At 45.9% G+C, this 23,003-nt stretch overlaps 1 protein-coding gene across 1 annotated transcript in view; it reads right to left on the bottom strand.

The window, feature by feature from the left end:
• LOC142586127 (decapping and exoribonuclease protein-like) overlaps nucleotides 1–23,003 on the bottom strand; it is a 97,872-nt gene that overhangs the window by 35,708 nt on the left and 39,161 nt on the right. Inside the window, exon 3 of the mRNA XM_075697380.1 lies at nucleotides 2,815–3,057. Within this exon, the coding sequence (XP_075553495.1) occupies nucleotides 2,815–3,057 (243 nt within the window). The remainder of the gene's footprint in view (nucleotides 1–2,814; nucleotides 3,058–23,003) is intronic.

Below are 23,003 nucleotides of genomic sequence, written 5' to 3'. Positions count from 1 at the left end.
GAGTGGCCTAATAGTTTGTGGTTTGTTGTTAAACAGTGTTCTTGATGGGCACTTTGTAACTATGGGGTAACATAGGTGTTTGGGAAGCGAACGGATTTTTAGAATGTACGAGTTTGTGAGCATGGCTCTTCTATCTGTAAGTGATGGTTCATTGGTTTCTACATGGAGACTATGTGTGATGTCCTGTATGCACCAGTGGAGAGACGCAAACCTAAATTATGTACTGGATCTAGCCGTTTCAGGTACGATGGTCTTCCTGACCCATACACTATACATCCATAATCTAGGATAGAGCGTACTACAGAGCGGTAAATTTGTAAGAGACAAGTCCTATCGGCGCCCCAGTGTTTTCTCGATAGCACTTTGAGTATGTTCAGGGACTGAGAAGCTTTCTTTTTCAAAGCATTTATGTGAGGCAGGAAGGTGAGCTTCCTGTCAAATGTTACACCTAGAAATTTATGTTCATTTTTTACAGGCAGATCTATTTCGTTCAGGTGTAGGGTGGGATCTATTTGTTTGCCTCGTCTGAGTGAGAAAAGAATGGCCACCGATTTCTGTGGGGAAAAACGGAAACCATTTCTGTCTGCCCATGTTGCTAGTTTGTTTATTGTTAGCTGTATTTGACGTTCGCATGTTGATTATGTTCGAGGATGTGCAAGCTATCTGGAGGTCATCTACATAGAGAGAATACATAACGGATCTTGGGATTATTTTCCTGATAGAATTCATTTTTACAATGAAGAGTGTTGTGCTCAAAATACATCCCTGAGGTACTCCATTTGCCTGGATAAAATTCCTTGAAAGGGTTGAGCCAAGGCGGACATGAAATGTACGGTTAGACAAGAAGTCCTTCAGACAGTTCAACATCCTGCCGCGGATGCCTAGTTCAGCCAGGTCCTGAATTATCCCAAACCTCCACGTTGTATCATATGCCCTCTCTAAATCGAAGAAGACAGATAGACAGTGTTGCCTGTGTATAAAAGCTTCACGAACAGTGTTTTCAAGACGGACAAGGTGGTCGGTGGTGGAGCAAGCCTTTTTAAAACCGCATTGATGGACATCTAGGAGCTCCCGGTCTTCTAACACAAATGTTAATCTGATATTCAATAGACTTTCAAAGGACTTTGCTAGACAGCTAGTCAGAGCTATGGGCCTATAGCTGCTAGGGAGTGTGAATGGTTTTCCTGGTCTTAATAAAGGAACAATAATGGCCATCTTCCAAGCTTCGGGAAGCTTCCCCGATACCCAAACTTTGTTAAAAAATTTAAAAGTGCTTCCACAGCCGGTTCAGAGAGATGAGCTAACATATGATAATGTATTTCGTCTGGGCCAGGTGCAGTTTGCTTACCAGCGGACAGTACTCTATTAATTTCCTGAACTGTAAGTAAGTTATTATAGGGTTCATTTGTACCGCCACTTGTCGGCAGTCTTTGTCCTTCAGCTGTGTTTTTGTATTTCAGGAATGATTGTGAATAGTGAGATGAACTGGAGACCGCAGAAAAATATTCACCCAGAATATCTGCCTGTTCTTCTATATTTGTCTGTGTACCAGGGTCAGAGAGAAATGGAACCGTGAATGGGGAGTAGCTGCCATTTATCTTTTTTACCATCTCCCACATTTGTTTTGATGTAATTGTGCTATTTATTGAGGACACGTAACCTTGCCATGAAGTTTTTTCTGCATTACGGCGAATATACCGGGCTTTTGCTCTGAACTTTTTGAACTTGATGAAATTTTCCTGCGTTGGGTACCTACGAAAAATTCCCCAGGCTTTGTTTTGTCTCCTTTTTGCGTCTCGGCATTCTTGTGTGTACCAAATTTTGTGATTCTCTTTTACTACTCCTGAAGACTGAGGAATTGCCAGGCGTGCAGCGGTTAAAATACAGTTGGTGATAGCTTCATTCAGTTCATCTATGCTTAAATTATCGGAAACTATTTTATCTAAACTGGCCCTTTCTTTAAAAAGTGCCCAGTCGGCTAAATGTAACTTCCACCGTCGTGGTTTTGTTGGGATGACTTGTGGTGGAGAGGTTAGGCTGATTAATACAGGCAGGTGATCGCTGCCGTATGGGTTGTCGATGACATCCCATTTAAAATCGTTAAAAACAGAGGGTGAACTAAAAGACAAATCTATGGAACTCATTTTTCCCGTGCTCGGAGAGCAGTATGTACTTTTGCCGGTGTTTAGGAGGCAAACATTATTACTTAAAATAAAATCGTCTAAAATACGGCCTCTCGCATCAGTGTGTGCACTTCCCCAAAAACCGGAGTGGGCGTTGAAATCACCAACAAGCAGGTACGGTTCTGGTAGTTGTTCTAAAAGGGTTTCTAAATCATTAAGTGTTACTGTTAGGTGTGGCTCAAGATATATATTGCATATTGTGATCGTCTTAAAATGGATGACAGTGACAGCAACAGCTTCGTATTTGGTTTTAAGTTTGATTTCTTGGGTTGCAATACCAGTCTTGATTACAGTAGCAACACCTCCAGACAGTCTGCTTGCGTGTTGCCGGTCAGACCGAAAGACATTGTACTTGTTTAAAATGTTTTTTTGTTTGGGACATAAGTTGGTCTCCTGTAAGCATAAAGCCACTGGGGACAGTGTGTTTAACAGTTCTTTTATGTCACTGTAGTTATTTATTAGTCCTCGGCAGTTCCACTGTATAAGGAACGCCATGTTTGATGAGTGTAGTTAAATTTAGGACGCTGCTTTACGGGTTGCCAATACTGGGGTTTTTTCTTTTTTTTTCGCTCCAGGGAGCTGTGCTTCTGCTGAAGCAGAGGCGAGTTTTGTGTTATGTCCATTGCCTCACTAGAGGCTCTGGACTTCCGCGGTGAACCCGCGGGTGTACGGTTAGTGGGCTTCTCTCGACTGGGGGAAGCCTTGCGGGCGGCCGACTGAGAGGCCGGCGCGCCTTTGTACAGAGGTGGCAGAGCAGCCTTCGCTGCGTCTGCCGGGGGCGGGAGTGGCCCTGCCTCAGGCTTTGCCTGGGCAGTGGCCGAGGCCTGGAGTGGTGTGCCGCCCCTGCGCACCACATCGGCGAAATTTGTTTTTGCTTTAAATTGAAATGTTGAGGAGTGTCGTTTTCGCACCTCTTGATAAGTTATGTTTTCCTTGGTCTTTATCGTTATAATTTCTTTCTCTTTCTTCCAGGTCGGACATGATCTCCAGTACGCGGGATGATCCCCTTCACAGTTCGCGCACAGTGGTGCAGCGGTACAGTCCACGGATTCATGAGCATTTGATGAACATTTGGCACATGTTTGGCGGCCACGACAGCTCTGAGAGCCATGGCCGAATCTTTGGCATTTGAAACATCGTCTCGGATTTGGAATGTATGGTCTTACAGTTAATCTAAGATAGCCTACTTCTATGGATTCGGGGAGTTGGCTGGAGGCAAAGGTCAGGATTATGTGTTTTGTAGGTATTTCCTTGTTGTCTTTTCGGATTTTGATACGATGGACTTCGGTGACATTCTGCTCTTTCAGACCATCCAACATCTCTTCTTCAGAAAGGTTCAGGAAATCGTGCTCAGATATTACTCCTTTGACTGTGTTTAGTGAACGGTGAGTAGTTACGGTTACCCGGACGTCTCCAAAGGACACTAAAGTTGGGAGTTTCGAGTATTGTGCTTTGTCTCGGATTTGGAGGAGTAGGTCGCCACTGGCTAGCTTCGTCACCTTGTAGCCAAGGCCCAGGGCGTGAGTCAGAGATTTTGATACTATGAATGGGGACATTTTTCGAGCTGGTTGATCTGGATCTTCACTATGTATGACATGATACCTGGGGAAATGTTCGTTTGTTTTTTGGAAGCATTGGGAAGTTATGTCCTCGGTCCGCACTCTTTTTGGAGTGCGATCATTTTCTGGGGGAGGTGGAGCCATAAAGTGCGTTTAAAGTTCGGTCATGATGCCAGCCGCCCACCATGGAGCCCAACGAGGGGACGGGACAGGAACTCGCAAGCAAGTTCTGCCCACGCCAGCTGTACACCTCAACTATAACCTAATACGACATAACCAAGGTAGGTTAGTCACACAAGGTTAACCCTTGCCACCTACGAAAAATTGAAGTGAACAGAAGATACAAGAAGACAGGACAGGTGTGAAAGACGAGGGTAAAGTAAAAGCGTATAGAGGGAGAAGACAGGAAAAGGTGACTGCCGATTTCCCCCGGGTGGGTCAGTCCGAGGGTGCCGTCTACGTAAAGCAGAGGCCAAAGAGGTGTGTTGCCTCCGCCGGGGGGCCTTAATGGTCCAAACACCCGGCATCGGCTCAACCCCCAGGATCCCCCTTTCCCCGGACACGGCTAAGCCGCGCACGGCTACACGCGGGAGGGTCCAACCCTCGTGTGCTCGGGTACGTGGTGTCGCAACACACCAAACGCCTGCTTGCGCAGACGCCCCTGCGGGGAGAGCTCAAGGAGTCACTAAATATAACAGCGTGGTTATTTCCTCTTTTCAGGATGTCTTCAAGAGCTAACGAAATGGCATGAAGTTCTGCAGTAAAGACAGTAGCCTGACTTGGAAGTCTCATTTGTTTTTCAAATTGATTTGATGTCACTGCAGCGCCTACATTGTCACTGCTTTTTGATACATCTGTAAAGTATTTCACGCAAAAATTATATTCTGATTCTATTTCTAAATATTCGAAAAGTAACGCCTCTCTTGGTGAAAATTGTTTTCTGTTTTTTGTTAACCTAAAGTCGCATTGGGCATGTTTCATCTCCCAAGGAGCAAAAGAAGGTTCATCTTGCAAGAATTTATTCCTTACGTCGAAATATAGGTCCGCATTCAGCTTTTGGTACCTGATGAAAAAGGAAGGAATGATTGCCGGTTTGTTGCTAAAATGTATTTCAAAGCGCGGCCTTGTAAATAGTAGTCTACAAGGATGCGTTGAACAGGACAGTACTTTCATTATGTACATGTTTCCAAGCAATAGTCTTCTGTGTTCCAAAGACAGCTGGTTGGTTTCTGCATACAAGCTTTGTACGGGAGACGTACGAAACGCGCCGGAACACAGACGTAGTCCGAGGTGATGCACCGGATCAAGAACCTCTAATGCTGACTTTCGAGTTGAGCCGTACACAAAACATCCGTAGTCTAATTGTGACCGGACAACTGCATTGTATATGCGAAGCAGACATTCTATCTGAACCCCATGATCGGTGGGATAGGAGCTTTATTATATTTATGGATTTCAGAGATTTCTGTTTTGCATAAGCGATGTGCGCTTTGAAGTTGAGTTTCTTGTCAAAGATCATACCAAGAAATTTGTGTTCGTTCTTTACTGTGATTTGCTGTCCTTTATTATGTAATGTTGGGTCCGGTGTGAGCCTTCGGTATTGACTGAAAGGTACGCATATTGTTTTTTTCTGCGCAAAATTTAAAATCATTTTCGTTTGCCCACCGCACTATAGAGTTTACACCCAACTGGAGTTGGCGTTCGCAAGTAGCCATATTACAAGAGGAGAAACAAAGTTGAATGTCATCGACATATAAAGAATACATTAAGGAAGAAGGAATAACTGTAGTTATCGAATTGAGCTTTACTAAAAATAGTGTAACGCTCAATACTCCACCTTGCGGCACTCCATTCTTCTGTATAAAACAGTTGGAGAAAGGTGGTCCAAACATCACCTGAAAAGTTCGGTCCTCCAGATAGCTTTTGATTATACGAAGCATGTGCCCTTTTATTCCGTATCTGTGCAAGTCCATTAAAATGTCATGTCTCCACGTCGTATCATACGCTTTTGATAAGTCAAAGAAAACGGAGACGCAATGCTGCCTTTGGACGAAAGATTCACGGATTTTTGTTTCTAACCGGACTAATTGGTCGATTCTGCTGCGATTGGCTCTAAAGCCACACTGGTACTGATCAAGTAACCCGTTACTTTCCAAAAGGGGTACAAGCCGTTTGTTAACCATTCTTTCGAATGTTTTTCCTAAACAACTGGTTAAGGCAATGGGGCGATAACTTAGGATCAGAGCTTGCCTTTCCAGGTTTTAGAAGTGGTAGAAATATCGCCTTCTTCCATGCTTTGGGAAAATAGCCTTCCGCCCACAACCTGTTGAAGAGGTGAAGGATTGTGTCGTACGTGTTCATGTGTAGGTGTCGCAGCATTTCGTAGTGTATGTTGTCCGGGCCTGCTGAATGGCTCTTCCCTAAATATATCGCATCGAAGAGTTCAGTTTTTGTAAAAGGACAGTTATATGGCTCAGTACTATTCAGTAATATCCTAAGATCTTTCTTTTCTGCCGTGGCCTTTATATTAAGAAACTCGGGAGTGTAATGAGCGTCACTCGAAATTCCAGCAAAGTGCTCGCCAAGTATATTTGCTTGCCCTTTAAGATCCGTTTCCTCGTCAAATATAGGGAGTGTGTATTCTCTATGAACACCGCCTATATTTCTGACTTTCTCCCAGACTAATTTACTTGTTGTTTGACTGTTTATCGAGCTCACATATTTCACCCATGATGTTCTTTTTGCTATCCGTCTTTCTCTTCTAGCCTCACTGCGCTTTTGTTTAAAAAACAATAAATTTTCGAAAGTTCGGTACCTGTTTAGTCGAGACAACGCACAGTTTTGTTTCCTACGAGCTTCATCACATGCATCATTCCACCACGGTTTTGGTCTACGTGGAAGTTTCCCTTGTGAAAGTGGTATGGACTTTTCAGCTGCATCTAAAATTTGCATCGTTATCGCATCACATAAGTCGTCAATATTGAGTGCGATGACATAATCAATCCTTATTCGGAGCTTTCCAAGAAAACCGAACAGTCTGCTTTACCCAGCTTCCATCTCTGTCTTCGTGCTGGCATTGTTGGAGGCGCGTCGATCGGCTTGAGTATTATAGGGTAGTGGTCGCTGCCACGTGGGTTTTCCCTCACGTCCCAAGTAAAGAACCCAGCTAGTGACGGCGTGCCACAGGAGAGGTCAATGCTTGAAGTAGATTGTGATTTAGCAATAAAGTATGTTGGCTTTCCATCATTAAAAAGGTACACATTGCAGTTGTCTAAAAATTCTTCTACCATTTTGCCCCTTGCGTCAGTGTGGTTACTGCACCAGATGTTAGTATGAGCATTAAAATCACCCAATAAAAGGAAAGGTTCTGGAAGTTCTTTCACGAGATTTTCTAATTCTTTTATTGTGACATTCTTACCTGGTGGTAAGTACAGGGAGATATTAGCCATATTTGATGATGTGGATTATCAAGTACTTCACGAAGAGATTCAATCTAAGAGGTCACAAAGATGACATATGTGAATGAGCAAGAAACTTGCTAAAATGCTTTGTAGGTCACTTCTCCTGGCAGTGGGAATGACAGGAAGTCTACCCCCTCTGTGTTTTCCAGGGGGAATACCCGACTTTTTGGTTTGCCTACCAGATATACGCTCTTTTGTTTGATTCGTGTCCGGCGGACACACTTCCATCATATCATCGTCCTTTGGGCGTTCGTCGTTGATGGTGCTTGGTGAAGGTGCCGTCTTCTTGGAAAGAAAGCGGTCCTTCAGCACCGGCGTTGAGACCTTCGTGGCCTCTACCGCGTGCTGACTGCCGTCAGCCTCAGCAGAAGCCTCTGGGCCTCTTGGGAGAGGGTTGCGACGAGCGTTTATTTCACTGGGTGAGGAGGGCCGAAGAGCTGAAGCCTTGTCCAGCAGCTCCACCTGGGTTCCAATTGACACCATCGGCGGCGCACGCCCTCTGTGCACAGCCGGTGCGTAAGTACCTTTATCGGCAAACGCGACTATCTTTTTGGCTTCAATGTATGATATGTTCTCCCGTACCTTCAATGCAATCACTTCTTTTTCTTTTTTCCACTGAGGAAAAGATCTGGAAAATGCCGCGTGCTGACCCGCGCAGTTTGCGCAGCACAGCTCGTTTTTGCACGTTTGATCACCATGGTCTGGTTGACCGCATTTAGCACAGGTTGCTCTTCCGCGACATGACTGGGATCTGTGCCCATATTTCTGACACCGGAAGCACCGGCGGGGATTGTGCAAATATGGTCTTACTCTAAGGTACAGGTAAGCGGCCTTAACGGCACTTGGAAGCGTTAAGGAGTTGAAGGTCAACACAATGTGTTTGGTCGGAGTTTTAATGTTATTTTTTCTAAATTTAATTCGTCTTGCACATAGAACACCCTGATCTCTCAAGGCTTCTTCGATTTCCTCGTCTGTGCACTTAAGGAGTTCTGTATCTGAAATGACACCCTTCGCGTAGTTCAGTGTCCGGTGTGGTGAGACAGACATACGGTTCTCACCTATCTTCTCAAGTTTCTTAATCTGCTTGCTATGCTCAGCCGTCATAACTTCGAGCAAGAGGTCTCCAGAATTCATTTTCTTGGCTTTGTAGGTCTCACCAATACACTCGTTAAGTGCTTTGGCGATGAGGAAGGGGGACATGTCTTGAATTTCTTGTTCAGTTTCAGACATGATGACAAAATAATTTGTGAAGCTATCACTAGGTTTATTGAAGTTCATTACTTCGGTCCGGTACCTTTTCGGCCTCCGATCAGTTTTTGTTGAAGAGGGGGTTCTGTCCATGAAATTACATGTAAGTTCGGCAGCTAAGCTGGCCGCCCACCATGGAGCCCAATACGGGAGTGTTTCAAAAACCACTAGCCATACATAACTGCTATAACCATATAACCATGACCAAAGAAGGCCACGCCGACATGGTTAACTCTAGCCGCTCGGAAACTTGGAAATGAAATGAAGTAAATAGCCGACAGGAAAGGTCAAAAGTGAGAGAGAAAGACGAAGATTTGAGTAGAGAGAGACAGGAAAAGGCGACTGCCGATTTCCCCCGGGTGGGTCAGCCCGGGGGTGCCGTCTATGTGAAGCAGAGGCCAAAGAGGTGTGTTGCCTCCGCCGGGGGGCCTTAAAGATCCAAACACCCAGCATCGGCTCAACCTCCAGGATCCCCCTTTCCCCAGACACGGCTAAGCCGCGCACGGCTGCACGCGGGAGGGTCCAACCCTCGTGTGCTCGGGTACGTGGTGTCGCAACACACCAAACGCCTGCTGACGCAGACGCCCCTGCGGGGGGGGGGACGCAGATAGAAATGTAAATAGGGGAAGGAGAGCGAGAAGAGGCAGTTCCAATATAAATGGGTGAAGTGACGTGAGAGGCCAAGGAAGCCCCACTACTATGCGACAGCGGTTGCGGGGAAGCAGAATAAGCTTAAGCTCAAGATACGTACAGCACGTTGCTGCTATTTCTGAAGAATAAACACCACGCGAATATGTCAAGCGGGCAACTTACGAAGGGCGTGCAGAAGCAGAGCCGCATTGATTAAAGCGCACCGCAGGGTCCTGGAGACACTACGGAAGCGGTCGACTGTCAAATCAGCAATTCCGTGGCAGCCGCGTTATCTTTGCGGCTATGGCATTGCTAGAGGTCGTGGATTTGACCCCAATTGCGGCAGCCGCATTTCGACGCGGCGAAATAGAAAACGCACGTGCACTTAGATTTCAGGACACGTTAAAGAACACCACTGTGTCAAAATTAATCTGGAGTCCGCTACTACGGCTTGCCTCATATTCCGAGTGTGGTTTTGAAACGTACAGCCCCATAATCCATTTCAAGTTTAATACTTCTGCCACAATGCGATGTGCCATGTGAGCAAATGACAACGCTCAACCCTCTCAAAGGTTATGAGTTATGGCGCTCAACAACGCCTCAAACAAACACCTCTCCCTGTGTGTTCTATGTACTACGCAGACAAACAGCAGTGGTGCACGCAAGGTAACGTTAAACATCAACTCACCACACTGGTGTTAGCATAAACGTTGAAGAAATTAAGCTTTTGCCGTCAGCATCACCGCTAATTATTATCAGTCAAAGCATCCAAAAGCTTTACACACATCGATTCCCACAGTGCGTGGGATCTGCATAATTTTTTTGCTATATGTACGGCCAAGTGCCTTTCTGCAATCTGTTTATGCTTCTGGAGTATCTAAATTGTTTGCCGAGCAAGACACACGCTGTAAATGTACAAGACCGTTGTCTTGGTCTTGAAGGCTGCTGCCTTGACAATCGACTAAGGGCAAAAGATAATTTTGCCGACTAATTTATTTCCGTTGCCTGTTTCACACTTTCATTTATTTCGTATAGGAACTTGTTGCGGTTTTTTGTGTTCAGCTTCCTTCTTTAGCTCTACGCCGCGTTCGTTTGCCTTGGGATTTGCTGTGCTTTAATTTTATGAGGTTTTCCAGCGTTGGGGAGTGACGCAGCAAATCCCAGGCTTTGTTTGCACTTTACGCGCACTCTTGCATCGCTCATTCCACCACGGCACGCACCTATTTTTGAAGCCTCATTATTTTCTGCAATGCACTGTATTTCAGCATCAATTACAATAGCTCTAAAATAAGCATTAGCGTCGCTTATGCTTTACTACTAGAGAGCGTTTCGACGCATTTGAATGATTTTCAGAATTTTTTCCTAATCATCGGAGCAACTTTTCATGCAAGGGTATTGGGAGGAATTAATCTTGCCCTAGGCTCAATCCACACGAAACGTCCCACACCTGAACAGCAATTATGGTTGATTTTCCAGAAAAAATTTGGGCTAGATAGATTTTGTGTGAATGAAGTTCTGCCGAAAAGGTTTTGTCAGAAAAAATGTTTCATCACGTGGGCGAGCTTTGCAATTTCTGGGAAGAAGCAAAGGTTGATTGGAGATAATTCTTTTAATTATAATCGGAAAGTAGGCGCAATAGGAAAACTTCATTTTAGAGCATTATACTGGTGTCCTTCTTTCAAATACGTTATATTTGAATGCATATTACAATTTTCCCCATTTATTTGGCTTAGTCAAAAGAAAGTTGCATTTCCATAAACTACTTGCATAAGCTGCGTCGACATTTCAGCTACAGTAATTTTTCTACCTTTTTACCTGTTACAACAGTGTATGCTCAAGATAAGTCGAAATTATTAAGAAATCTATTTTTCGTGAGAAATAGCTCCACATTTGGCAAAAGATGACTTTTTTGCGAGATTCGATCAGGCCAAATTAATCCTTAAGCTCATCCAGGCGAAAATGTGTCAGATATCTTAGTATACGCACCACGCTCTTAGCTTGTGATACAGAAATTTTTATTCGAGTAAATTTTGTTTGAAGCGAGAAAAAAAATGTTTAAGTTCAAGAACCCACGTAACTAGTAGGCACTCCGTACATGCTTCCAGTCTCCTTGTATGCGTGTCGTCGTCTCCTTTCTCCTTGTCGCGCTTTTGTCAATCTTTCAGGGGATGCTTCTTTACCCTTGCATCTATATTGAGAAGATGACTGACGCCCGAGCAGCTGTGCTCGTCTGTGTTTACTGAAGTGCGGTGACCGATGTTGCCTACCAAGCCTGGCGGGCCAACGAAGATCATGCCCGAGGGGGCGTCACATGCTTGTTACTTTGTTTGTCACATGAGAATAGTTTGATGAGCTGACAGACTCAGAAAGCGGCAGACAAGGTTTCCGTCAAGCGGCTCTCAATAGAATGCGTACAAATGAAATCGCAACGAAATTACATCGGGAAGAATAAGGCACAGTACTGGCCCAAACACCTTGAGAATCGATGTGAAATCCAAGTTTGGGTACCATATGCCTTCCAGCGTAAATATCTGTCAATTATAAAGGTAAAAACTGTATCTAGCATTATGTTAGGATATCGAATCTTTGTACAGTTCAGAGCGCCTGAACTGAATCAGATTTTTCCACGAAATTAACGTTTGAATGCATCATCTAAAATTATGCATGCTATATCAATTGCACGATGCTCTAGTGAGCAGACTGAGGTTTTATAATCACCCCATTTACGGTGTAGCACGCTTGGAAGTATGGCCGAAAAATCAAGTTGTTAGACAATGAGACCAAAAGAAAGCAGTGCGGCTAAGACGAGCGTATTTCTGCAGATTTACATGGACGCTTGGCACTATTCTTTAAGAAGCGAACTTCCGCCATGCCCTTTCAGCACAAAGAACTGCCACAAAACCACTTACTGCAGCGAGCAGCGACTGACAACTGTCTCGTTTGAGCGACATAGGTCGGAGCCTTCATGCGCGGCACGAAAAATGAAGCCTGGATGATGATACGACGATCTGTAAACACCGCAAGCAACTTTACCTTCGCCGATACACTTCTAAAATCGCTTCGATGTTGCGTTCGGACCCGCTCTTTAAACATGCGAAACAATGCGGGGGGTCGACAGTGATCACTGGCCGTTGTGGATGCCCACCCTTCCCTCGGCCTATTTCCAGGAAATAATACCTGTGAAGCTTGCAAGCGGCAGTGGTATAGTACTCAAAAGACGGCACAATTTGTATTGCCAGAACAACATCTCGACACTCTGTACGGGGGCAGTGAAAGTGAGCCTGAATCATGTGGTACTAGAACAGAAACGCAGGCCTTAAAAAGAGGTGTTGGCAGCAGCACCAAAGGAAACAACTGCAGCGCGGACGACAGTCGTACGCAAAAAAGAAAATGCGATCATTGCGAGAAAACGCGAAGGTAACAACGGCTACCTCTCCGGAACTGTGCCAACCATCGACTCTTGACAAACACTAGGGCCCTGACCTACTCTTGAAGGATTATGTCAACTTGATGCAAGATCTGAAAAAAAAATGTTTTCTCGAGAACAAAGCCGAGAGAAAATACAGCACCTTACTCTAGCCCCCTATCTTGGTTTCGTGAAAAAATGATGGAGTTCTTTGGTACCCTGGAACGACAAGTTCGCGAGGCAATGAAAGTCAAGTCTGACAGTGGAATACTAGACAGGCCACAAAGAAGACGTGCTCGCCCAGTTAGTGATGAAGTGAAGTCATCGGCCAGAGCTTTCCACGAGGATGACTTAGTGTCTTATTGCCTACCAGGTAAAAAGGACATTCCGAAAGGCCACCAAAAGCGACTATTGTTGATGAACCTGAAGGAAATGCATGAAGAATAGAAGAAGACTTACAATTTAAAGCGTGGCTTCTCAAGGTTCGCAGTTTTGCGTCCTCCACACTATTTTGGCTGGTGGAAGCGGTACACACACAGTGTGCGTCTGCATGAGTAATCAGAACTTTAAAATAATGCTTCATTTGTATGTCGAGTTGATAACCAAGATTCCATTTTCGGCGAATGCGCATCCTCATCTGGCACAAAGTATGTTGAGAATCTACTTCAACAAAGTCTTACCCATGTCGCTGAGAGCAGAAAACATACTTGTTCCGCAATGGATAGTGGAGTCCGCTGTAGTCTCGAAACCATTGTTCTGACGCCACAGTTCACATATATGTTGAATCAACTTAAAATCCATCACTTCATCAATAAGAAGCAAGTTCGCTACTTCCGAGAACTGAAGTTTATACTAAGCCAACAAGAGGTCATCATGGAGTTGGATTGTGCGGAAAATTAGTTTTATACTTCAGGATGCACCACAGTCATATCACGGGGTTAAAACACAAGTCATAATATAACCTGTAGTTGTCGATTTTTGGAAGGAACAAATCAACTCTGAAGAGGTCTCTGTGCTGTTTCACTGTTGTGTCTGAGTGTCTGGAGCATGATACAGTCGCAGTACACATATTTCAGACTGCTCTGCTCGAGTTAGTAAAACAAGATTTGCCCGAAGTAAAAAAAAAATTCACTATGTATTTCTCTCAAGCAACTTCACCACAACATAAGAACAAACAAACTTTTTTAATCTTTGCTGCCGCGAGGAGGATTTTAATCTATCGGCAGAATGCAATTTCTTTGCCACTTTAAACAGGGAAAGTGCATGCGATGCTGTCGGCGGCGTAATCAAACGTCTGGCAGCAAGACCAAGCCTGCCGCTGCCATATCACAGCCAGGTTCAACCTGCAGAGGATCTGTTTTACTGAGCCAAAAGTAATAGCAAAGGAATACCAGTAACCTTGGTACCAAATTACAAAATATAAGGAAAGGAAACAGCTCAATTTCAGGATGGCAACCACTGTTACAGGAACGCGACGATTCCACCACTTCAAACCAGTGACGGCTTCAACTCTCCGGGTTGCAATCAACTCATACTCAAACACTGGAGAAGTTCGACTAAAGAAGCGGGCATGAATACTAAGGAGGCCTTAACTTGCCTGCAAAGTTGAATGTGTTGATGAGATGAACACATGTGGAAGAAAAAACGGAAGGAAACCGACATGGATGACAAGAAATTTCCCGTTTTTCGGCTCTGTCTCAAACTGGGAGCGTCTGTGGCCCGGTCAACAGCTGTCTTCATTCTCGTGTGGAACAGCAAAAAAGAAGTGATCGTGTTGCCTCCCGCTCTGCCTCCCCACTGAACAGGAAACAAAGTTAGCCATTGACTGCTATTCCAAGACGCCTACATCGATGCTGTATTCGCAAGCCTGACAGCTCCGAGCCACAAAAATGATAAGTGGTGAACTGGAGAAAGCAGGCCATTTATGATGTGTTTAGGCTGACGTCAAGCGACATTGCGGACACAGCCAACGTTCGTTCGGCAAAAGGCCCGAGTGCAATCTGAGCCAAAAAACTCTGGCAGCACATACGCATTGTGCAGGGAAGACTGAGCTCGGCAGTGCCTACTGGTGACATAGGTTGCCGACTTCAATCATTTTTTGTCGATTAAAATAAAATTTACTCGAATAAAGATTTCTATATCACAAGGCATGAGGTCGATGCGTATATTTAGCTATCTGACATATTGTGTCTGGAGTGCCTTAATGTTAACATTCGGCCGGAATCTGGCAAAAAGTTCGGTTTTTTTGCGATCTTTGGAGGTACATCATATTGACCGCATATAAAGACGGGGACAGCGGAAGAGAACACAAGAATAACATGACCGGAATTTTTTTTTCAGGAATAAATTTCATAATTTGGAATTATTTTTAGCGTACATTATAGCAATAGGCAAAAGGGGGAGAAATTATTGCAGGTGAAAAGGTGACGCACGTTTTGCAAAAAAATTCTGAGAACGCAACTTTTTTTTCGTTTTTACTGAGCGAAATAAATGCGGAAGATATTGAAATACATACAATTATAACCTACTATGAAAGAGCGTTGCCAGTATAATACTGTAAAAAAAGTGTTACTTCACCTGCTTTCACACTTGAATAAAATAGAAATTTACCTTCAACCAACTTTTGTTTATTCCCAGAAACTTCAAAGTGCGTTCATGTGATAACAAAAGAATTGCGACGAAAATACTGTGGCGAAATTTTATTCCCAAAAATGATGTCTAGCCAAATTTTTTCTCGTCCAGCAAGTACGTCGAGCAGCCATGGTCATTGGAGTCCTGGAATGAGGACAACCCACTCGACCTCAAGAGCAACGACCTCGATGGTCAAAATAAATGTTTCTCGCACTCCCCCTCTCTCTCTATTTCTCTCTCTTTCTCTCTCTCTCTCTCTCTCTCTCTCTCTCTATCTATCTATCTAGCTCTCTGTCTCTCTCAGGAAAATAAACAAATGGTCGCCTTTTCAGTCTCGGACGCCTAGCTTGGAATGGCCCTGTAGTCTTTTGAGGCAGACGGGGAAGTCATCATTCCCGCAACAGTTTCTAACTACATCCCATTCTAGGCTTGGCACAACACAGAGTTAAATCTATCCTGAAGTACGTTACCTGCTGTACTTAGAATGCCGGCTCTTTTTGGAATGTTTCCATTAACCTGTCTTTTGCATAGCATCGACACTGTCCCCGAGGGTATGGCACGAATTCAACTCACCAACATGTACGTAGGGCTCAAGCAGCTCATTCGTTAGACTCAAATTCTGTTCACTGGGGTTAATAGTAGGGTTGCATTTACACAGAATAGATTGTAACGAGTTTCAGAAAGAGTAAAGCTCGAACAGCAACTACCTTAAGAAGCAATCGAAGTTCTAAAGCCTGATTTCCTATTCCCAAATCAACTGCAATTGCGACACCGCTGGACGAGGCGTTAGCGTCGTAATGGCCCTTCCGGAAAATGGCGAACTGCGATAGAAAGCCTGTGAGTAAGTTCGAAAAGGGTCGTTCGGATACAGCACCGTTGGATTAAATTTACATAGGAGCTCCTTGACATTGTCGAAGTTATGTAAAGGCCCCTGACGTCCCATTGCAATGTCTGTGCCTCCATGCTAAGAAAGTGGTGTGCGCTGTATGCATAGAGAGCAAATATTTATTAAGCTTACGGGGCCCTTCGCAGGCGCCGCACTGAAGGGTTGATGTTTCTTGCCGTGATCTTGAGATTGGCGCTTGTACTTCGACGCCGATTGCGCCATCTGGCTAACGGTAGTGTCCATTGTCTCTTGAAAGGCGCTGGACATTCGCTGTCGTCAGCGCCGTGATTGTCGTGAAGGCGAAAGAGACGAAACTTTGGAAACTGACGACTAGAAAACCGACGAACCCTGCTTCAGGGACGCCAAACCAGCTCCGGCAGTCGCCACGAGGGCAGCTGGAAGAGCCACGGCCACGACGTTTGCGGGCCGGGCATACGCCAATGTCTGCTGCGGCGCTGCCACCTTACGCACTGCATTAGCATACCCTGCGGTATGAAGAAATGATACGCACTTTCGCGCTTTGTGGAACGAAATGTCATCCTTTACATTGAGGGTGTCTATACCTCTTTCTTCCACGCAGGGTAAGCTCGGCAGTAAGCGGCCTGTCCCCCGTCACAGTTCGGACAGTTAAGTGCGTCATTGCATGTATCTGAGGGGTGATCGTCGTCACCGAACTTCGTACAAGTTTCTCGGAAGATTTCTTAACCGTGATCATACTCCTAACATTTCTCTGGTTTCTTTCAGCAGGCTTGGTGCAATGATTAGGGTGAGATTTTTATTTGGAATATCTTTGTTTTCCTGTTTGATTAATATTATTTCTACTTTGGTAGAAATAATATTTTCTTGTTTTCTATTTCTGTTTTTCTGTTTCTTGAAGCCCTCTAGAAGCTCTTCCTCGCTGAAGTTCATCAAGTCATCATCGGAAATCACTCCTCTCATGTCGTTCATGAATCGATGCGTGGTCACCGAGATTTGGACAGTCACCGAATGGGACTAGGTTCGGAAGCTTTTAATGTTAATTGTGGACCTCCGGCAAGAGTTCGCCGCTAGCCATATCTGTAACTTTGCAGCAGGGACATATTGTTTCGCTGAGTGATTTTGCAACAGTGAAAGATGAAAGGGTTGCCACTCTTTTTTACATGGTTTTCACTGTAAGACATGGCAGAGTGGGGACGTTTTCTTGCATTGAAAGAAAATTCAGCCGTTTCTTCTGTTTGTCCTCCTTTTTAGAGAGGGCGATCTGGCAGGTTAGGGAACGTTGCTGAAGCGGCATAGGCTAACTGATTTCGGCGCCCACCATGGAACCCAACAAGCGTAGCTAGAAGATGTGAAGATTACCTGCAGAGGCAAGCAATGCACCACCCCTACAACCTAATATATACCGGCTGTCCCAGTTAACTTGGACAAAGTTTTTTTTTAAAAAACCAAGTGCTATAGGGAATTTGAACCGACTGCATAGTAGCCATAGTCGTGTGTACTTGCGGCCACAATTTTTTTCATTACGAAGTATTATTTAATTGCTTTTATTGAATGAACTCCTTAATTATTGCTTAAATCGCGAACATGTCACTTGAAACGTTATAAGGCACCTGAAATAACCTGCGAATCAAGCATTTCTTTCATGCTCAGCTTTGCTTCGTTGCTTTTTCGAAGAAAAATAAAAACGCGCAAAACATCCAAAATACGAAATAGATACGCGCTCGCGCACCGCTACTCAACCGCTCCCAAACGAATAGCAACGGATACAAGGCTTTACTAGCGGCGACAGCTCGATACAGGTCTTCAAGCTATTTCTTGGTCGTGGCATTATGAGAACACGCCGCTGACGCATTGATAAGCGTAGCGGAGACGCAGGGGAGGAAAGAAATTACGAAGCCAGGAGACCATGACGGCGCACTTGGGACTAACTTTGCGCTCTCATCTTGTTCTCCAGTTAAGCGCGCCCGGAACGTATGTTGATTTGGTTTCCTTTATCAATAGAAACAAACCCTGCGCAGTCTACGTCAATTTAATGAGTTTTGGCGGATCTGTACGGCCAGCACATGCTGTTGATTACGTGAATCGTTTTTTCTTGACGTGTCATTACGTAGATAATAACAGGAGATCTCAATGGCACCACGCCAGTGACCTGCTTTTCAAGAAAACAATCATGCCCTTGAGAATGCTAAAATAGCCCTGGCTCTGGGGGCGGGCGCATGGCGACAAGAGGAAGGCAGCCAAGCTATTCCCGATGTGGCTTTGTGGAAGACGCCCTAGTCCGTCAACAATACTTAGAACGTATGAAGTCCTTTGCGAGACCGGTACCTTAACAAGAAAGCGACACAGGACTGCGACGGTAGTTGAAGAAGCTGAAACGGAAGTTTTCGCATTTTTTGCTACTAACCCTCACAGTAGTGTGCGTGGCGCAAGTGTGGAGGCCAGAACCTTCAGCTCATCATGGTGGAGAATGTTTCAAAAGGTCATATGCACGGTACCACATACATCTTCATAAAAATCTGGAAGACCAAGATTTGCAAAAGAGACTGGACCTTGCCAATTGGATTTGCACGAAATGTGAAGAAGAACCGGACCTTATCACTTGCGCGCTTTGGGCAGATGAGGCTGGTTTATCCAGAAACGCACAAGTTAATCTTCACAATGTGCACTACTGGAGTGATAAGGATCCCCACTGGCCGGCAGAAATACCACACCAATACCAGTGGTCGTTTAATGTGTGGTGCGGCATTTTTGATGGCAACATCATCGGAACCGTCTTTTTCGCGCCATACTAACGACGCAACGCTACGTCAGCGACACCCTCGAAGGCCCCGTGAACGACTACTGTTGCAAACTTCAACTTGCGCACCTTCGGAACATTTGGTTTCTACACGATGGTGCTTCTGGGCATAGTGGTGCTGTAGAGCCTGGGTCGATACGCATATTTCTGGACAGTGTGTTCACTGGCGTGGACCTCTGCCCTGACCTGCAAGGTCACCGGAATGAATCAATGTGTGATGTTTAGCGGCGCGAGGGCCAGGTATGGCCAAACAGCGCCATGCCAGTGCTGATGAGCTTGAAGTGGAGTGATGAGTTCTATGAAGTTGATGTGACGTGACTGTAAAGGGGCCTAAAAATAGTCGCTGCAAATTGCGTAAGATCTGCGTGTAATAAGATTATGGCAATGACTAACGACGCCTACCATGATCTTTAAAATTCATTGCGAAAGAATCATGCGATATACAAAATATGTCAGATGCTAAAATTGGCTAAAACACTACTGCCTCGCAAGAGTTCTTTAAGCAAGCGCGTGGAGGCATGTGCTACACAAAACAACTGTCACAGCGGCGTCCTCTAGAAACAGGATGCGCTAAAAATTTAATGGCCTCATAACGTGTAAGACATCATTCAAGAAAGCAAGGACTGCTTTGGTCCTAAAAAGCGGTTCTTTTCAAGAAACGTAGCGGGATGAAGTGGGACACAAAAGCAGTATGCAAGAGGAAAATGTTCCTCCCTCTCTTTCTGTTTCCCGACACTCCAAGAAGATGTGGAGGGCTGTCAGCCTGTAGCCACATCTACCACAGGTCGGAGACTCGTTACCAGTCAGCATAAATTAATGAGTGCCAAATGTGTGTCCTATTCTGAGTCGAGTGAATAGGATATCTGTTCGTGTTTTCGTACCAGAAGCCTAACTTCGGCTTAATCACGAGAAGCTCATTATTGATTTCAGCATTCCACAAGCGTTGCCAGTGGCTTCATAGTTTGTTTCGTAGGAAAGGCTTCACGTCTTTGGCAAGGGCAGTAGCAGAGCGAATACCTTGTGATGCTACTGATTTGGCGATATTGTCGGCAAGCCCGTTACCCTCGATTCATCTATGGCCAGGAAACCAGTCTATTGCTACATGTCTATCAGATAAATGTTGCACAACACTCAGTAAAGTTCAATAAAAACAGAATTTCTGTGCTTTCGTAATGTCATTAACACTTTTACTAGGCTTAACGAGTCTGAATATTGTTGCTCTCTTAAGTTTTAATTTATATGTTTCACCGCAGACAGTACTGCATTGGCATCTACAGTGAAGATACTTGTCATAAGATTCAATCTGTCTGGTTTGGAAAAAGAGGCACCAGCAGCAGCACCAGCACCAGCATCTGACTTTCACGCGTCGGTGTAGAATTCAGAGCAAGAGTGCTTCGACTGAAGTTCACGAAAATGGATCGCGATTTTGAGCTCAGGAGCGGGCTTTGTGATCTCTACCAGTGCTACATGACATTCTATCACCTGTCACTTCCAGGGCGCTAACAGCTTAGCAGGAGGCATTAGAGAGTGTTCGAGAAATGGGACATCAATTTATTCGCTAAGTTCTCTCACACGCAGTGAGAAAGGTAGTGTGGAGGCCTCACGGTCGCAGAGCAGCAGCCAGACAACCTTTTCCCTTTTGACTCGATAAAATATTATCGCCGAGTGTGCTTGAAATGGAAGTGGTGCGAGGGTGTGCAACCAAGCCGTAGAGGCTGAACGAACACAAAAATAAAGTAAGTTGTTTGTTCTTTAGGGACGCATCGCTCGTTTCTTTCTGCTGATTTTCAGCCGCACACGCGTCCCGCGCTACACTAATGACCCGGATGAGCAGCAAGTGCTATGGACAAACCTCAAGGCACCGAAATTCCGACACACTCCGGCGTCGACGTCGAACAGCCTCCGTTTTGGACTGCGGACGCTGCATTGTGGTTCATACGGGTAGAATCACAATTCGCTGCATGGCGCATCACACCAGATTCCACGTAATACCATTATGTGGTGAGCAGTCTGCCCCCTTCAACCGCTAGCGAAATTCGAGACCTGCTGCTCTCCCCACCAGCAGACAACATTTACGAGGCGTTGAAGGATACTCCTTCGCAGGATCACGCCTCCGAAAAGCCAACGGCTACAACAGGTTCTCCACGAAGCCAACCTCGGTGACAGGACGCCAAGCCAGCTGCTGCGTCATATGCAGCAATTATAGGGCAGCAAAGTGGATGGTCTTGACAGCCTGCTGCTCCTAGAAATATTTCCACAGAAAATCCCCCCGAACGTCAGAATGTTCATGACTACCTCAAATGAGAACGATCTATCCAAGCTGGCCGAGTCAGCCGACAAGCTCATGGCGGTAGCTCCCACATCTGGCGGGGCCGTCACAAGCGAACCGTCTCCACATGAGCAGCTTCAAGAGATGAAGAACGAGATCTCGCGTCTCGTGGATTCCGTGGCCGCCCTCCATCCGCGTCACGGTCAACCTGTCAGAGTGCTCCGCAGTTGCCTATGAAACGCCAGAAACTATGTTGGCACCATCGCAAGTTCGACAATGCTGCACGCAAATGCGTACCACCCTGCGAGCTCACGGGAAACGCCCCGGGCAGGCGCTGAGGGCGACCAGCGTTTCTACCATGCAAGAACGTCGCTCAACAGTCTTTTTCCTTACCGATCGCAACTGCGGTTTCCGCTTCCTCGTCGACACAGGCATCGAAGTGAGTCTACTTCCAGCATCGCCCGCGGACCGAAAGCGCCCGAACACATCGCCTTTGGAAGCAGTCAACAACACTGCATCGCCACGTATGAAAACCGCTCCCTAACCGTCAGTCTGGGCCTGCAGAGAACGCTACAATGGATTTTCATAGTAGCCGACGTGAAATTCGCCATTCCCGGGGCGGATTTTCTGCGCCACTTCGGACTATTAGTCGACGTGCGTAACCGGAAGTTACAGGACCTTGTGTCACAAAGTGATGTAAAAGGCAAGCCTTCAAGACATACGCCGCTCAGCCCTACGCTGATCAAGCCAGCAGACCCTGTTCGTTTCACTTCCACACTGAGCTAATTTTCTGACCTGACACACCAGCGCCAAGCGGGATCCCCAGTAAAACACGACGTGTTTCACCACATTAATACTACTACTGGACCACCGGTTCACGCTCGACCACGTCGATTGTCGCCTGAGAAACTGGTGGTGGCACGACAGGAATTCGACCATATGTTGGAATTGGGTATCATCCCACCTTCTTCCAGTCCTTGGGTATCTCCCCTTCAGATGGTTCCTAAGCGATCATCGGGTGACTGACGTCCTTGCGGGGACTATCGAGCGCTGAACAGTGTCACAACGCCCGACAGGTACCCCGTGCCACATATTCACGACATACTGGCAGGTCTGCATGGGGCCAAACTTTTCCAAAAATTAATCTCGTGCGGGCATACCACCAAATACCTGCATCACCGGAAGACGTCCCCAAGAGTGCTATCACTACACCCTTTGGTCTATTCGAATTCTTGTGCATGACAATCGGCCTTCGCAATGCAGGTCAAACGTTCCAAAGTCTTATCGACGGTGTTCTATGGGGCCTTACTTTTTGTCACGCCTACCTGGACGACTCGCGTATCGCGAGCACCACTCCAGAAGAACATGAAGAGTACCTGCAGCTTGTTTTTCGGCGTCTATCTGAGCACGGCGTTGTCGTCGATGCGGCCAAGAGTGAACTCGGCGTGCCTGAGTTATTTCTGGGGCACATCATTTCGAGCTCGGGAGTACGGCCACACCCATCTAAAGTGCAGGCCGTACAAGATTTTCCACTGCCAACCACGAAGCGCCCACTACGTGAATTTCTCGGACTGCTACACTTCCAGCGCCGCTTTGTGTCTAAATGCGCCCATATCATGCAGCCGCTTCGCGGACTGCTCAAGGCAACGCAAGGATCTTAGAACGACCTGCCTTGGTGCGAAGCGCAAAGGGCTTTCAAGCAAAGCAAGCGGGCCTTGGCAAATGCGGCTCTCCTGGCATAACCACGGCCATGAATTCCCCAGTGTTTAATGGTCGATGCCTCAGACATAGCCATCGGCGCCGTGTTACAACAGCTGAGCCACGGCACCATGGCACCCAACTGCATTCTTCTCGAGGAAGCCGACACCTACTGAGCGCCGCTACAGTACCTTTGGGCGCGAACTGCTGGCCGTCTACTCGAGTATACGCAACTTTCGGCATTTCTTGGAAGGCG

Source organism: Dermacentor variabilis, chromosome 6 (assembly GCF_050947875.1).
Source record: "Dermacentor variabilis isolate Ectoservices chromosome 6, ASM5094787v1, whole genome shotgun sequence".
Taxonomy (NCBI): Eukaryota; Metazoa; Arthropoda; class Arachnida; order Ixodida; family Ixodidae; genus Dermacentor; species Dermacentor variabilis.
The sequence above is the reverse complement of the archived record's forward strand: the minus strand, read 5'-3'. Positions and strand labels throughout refer to the sequence as shown.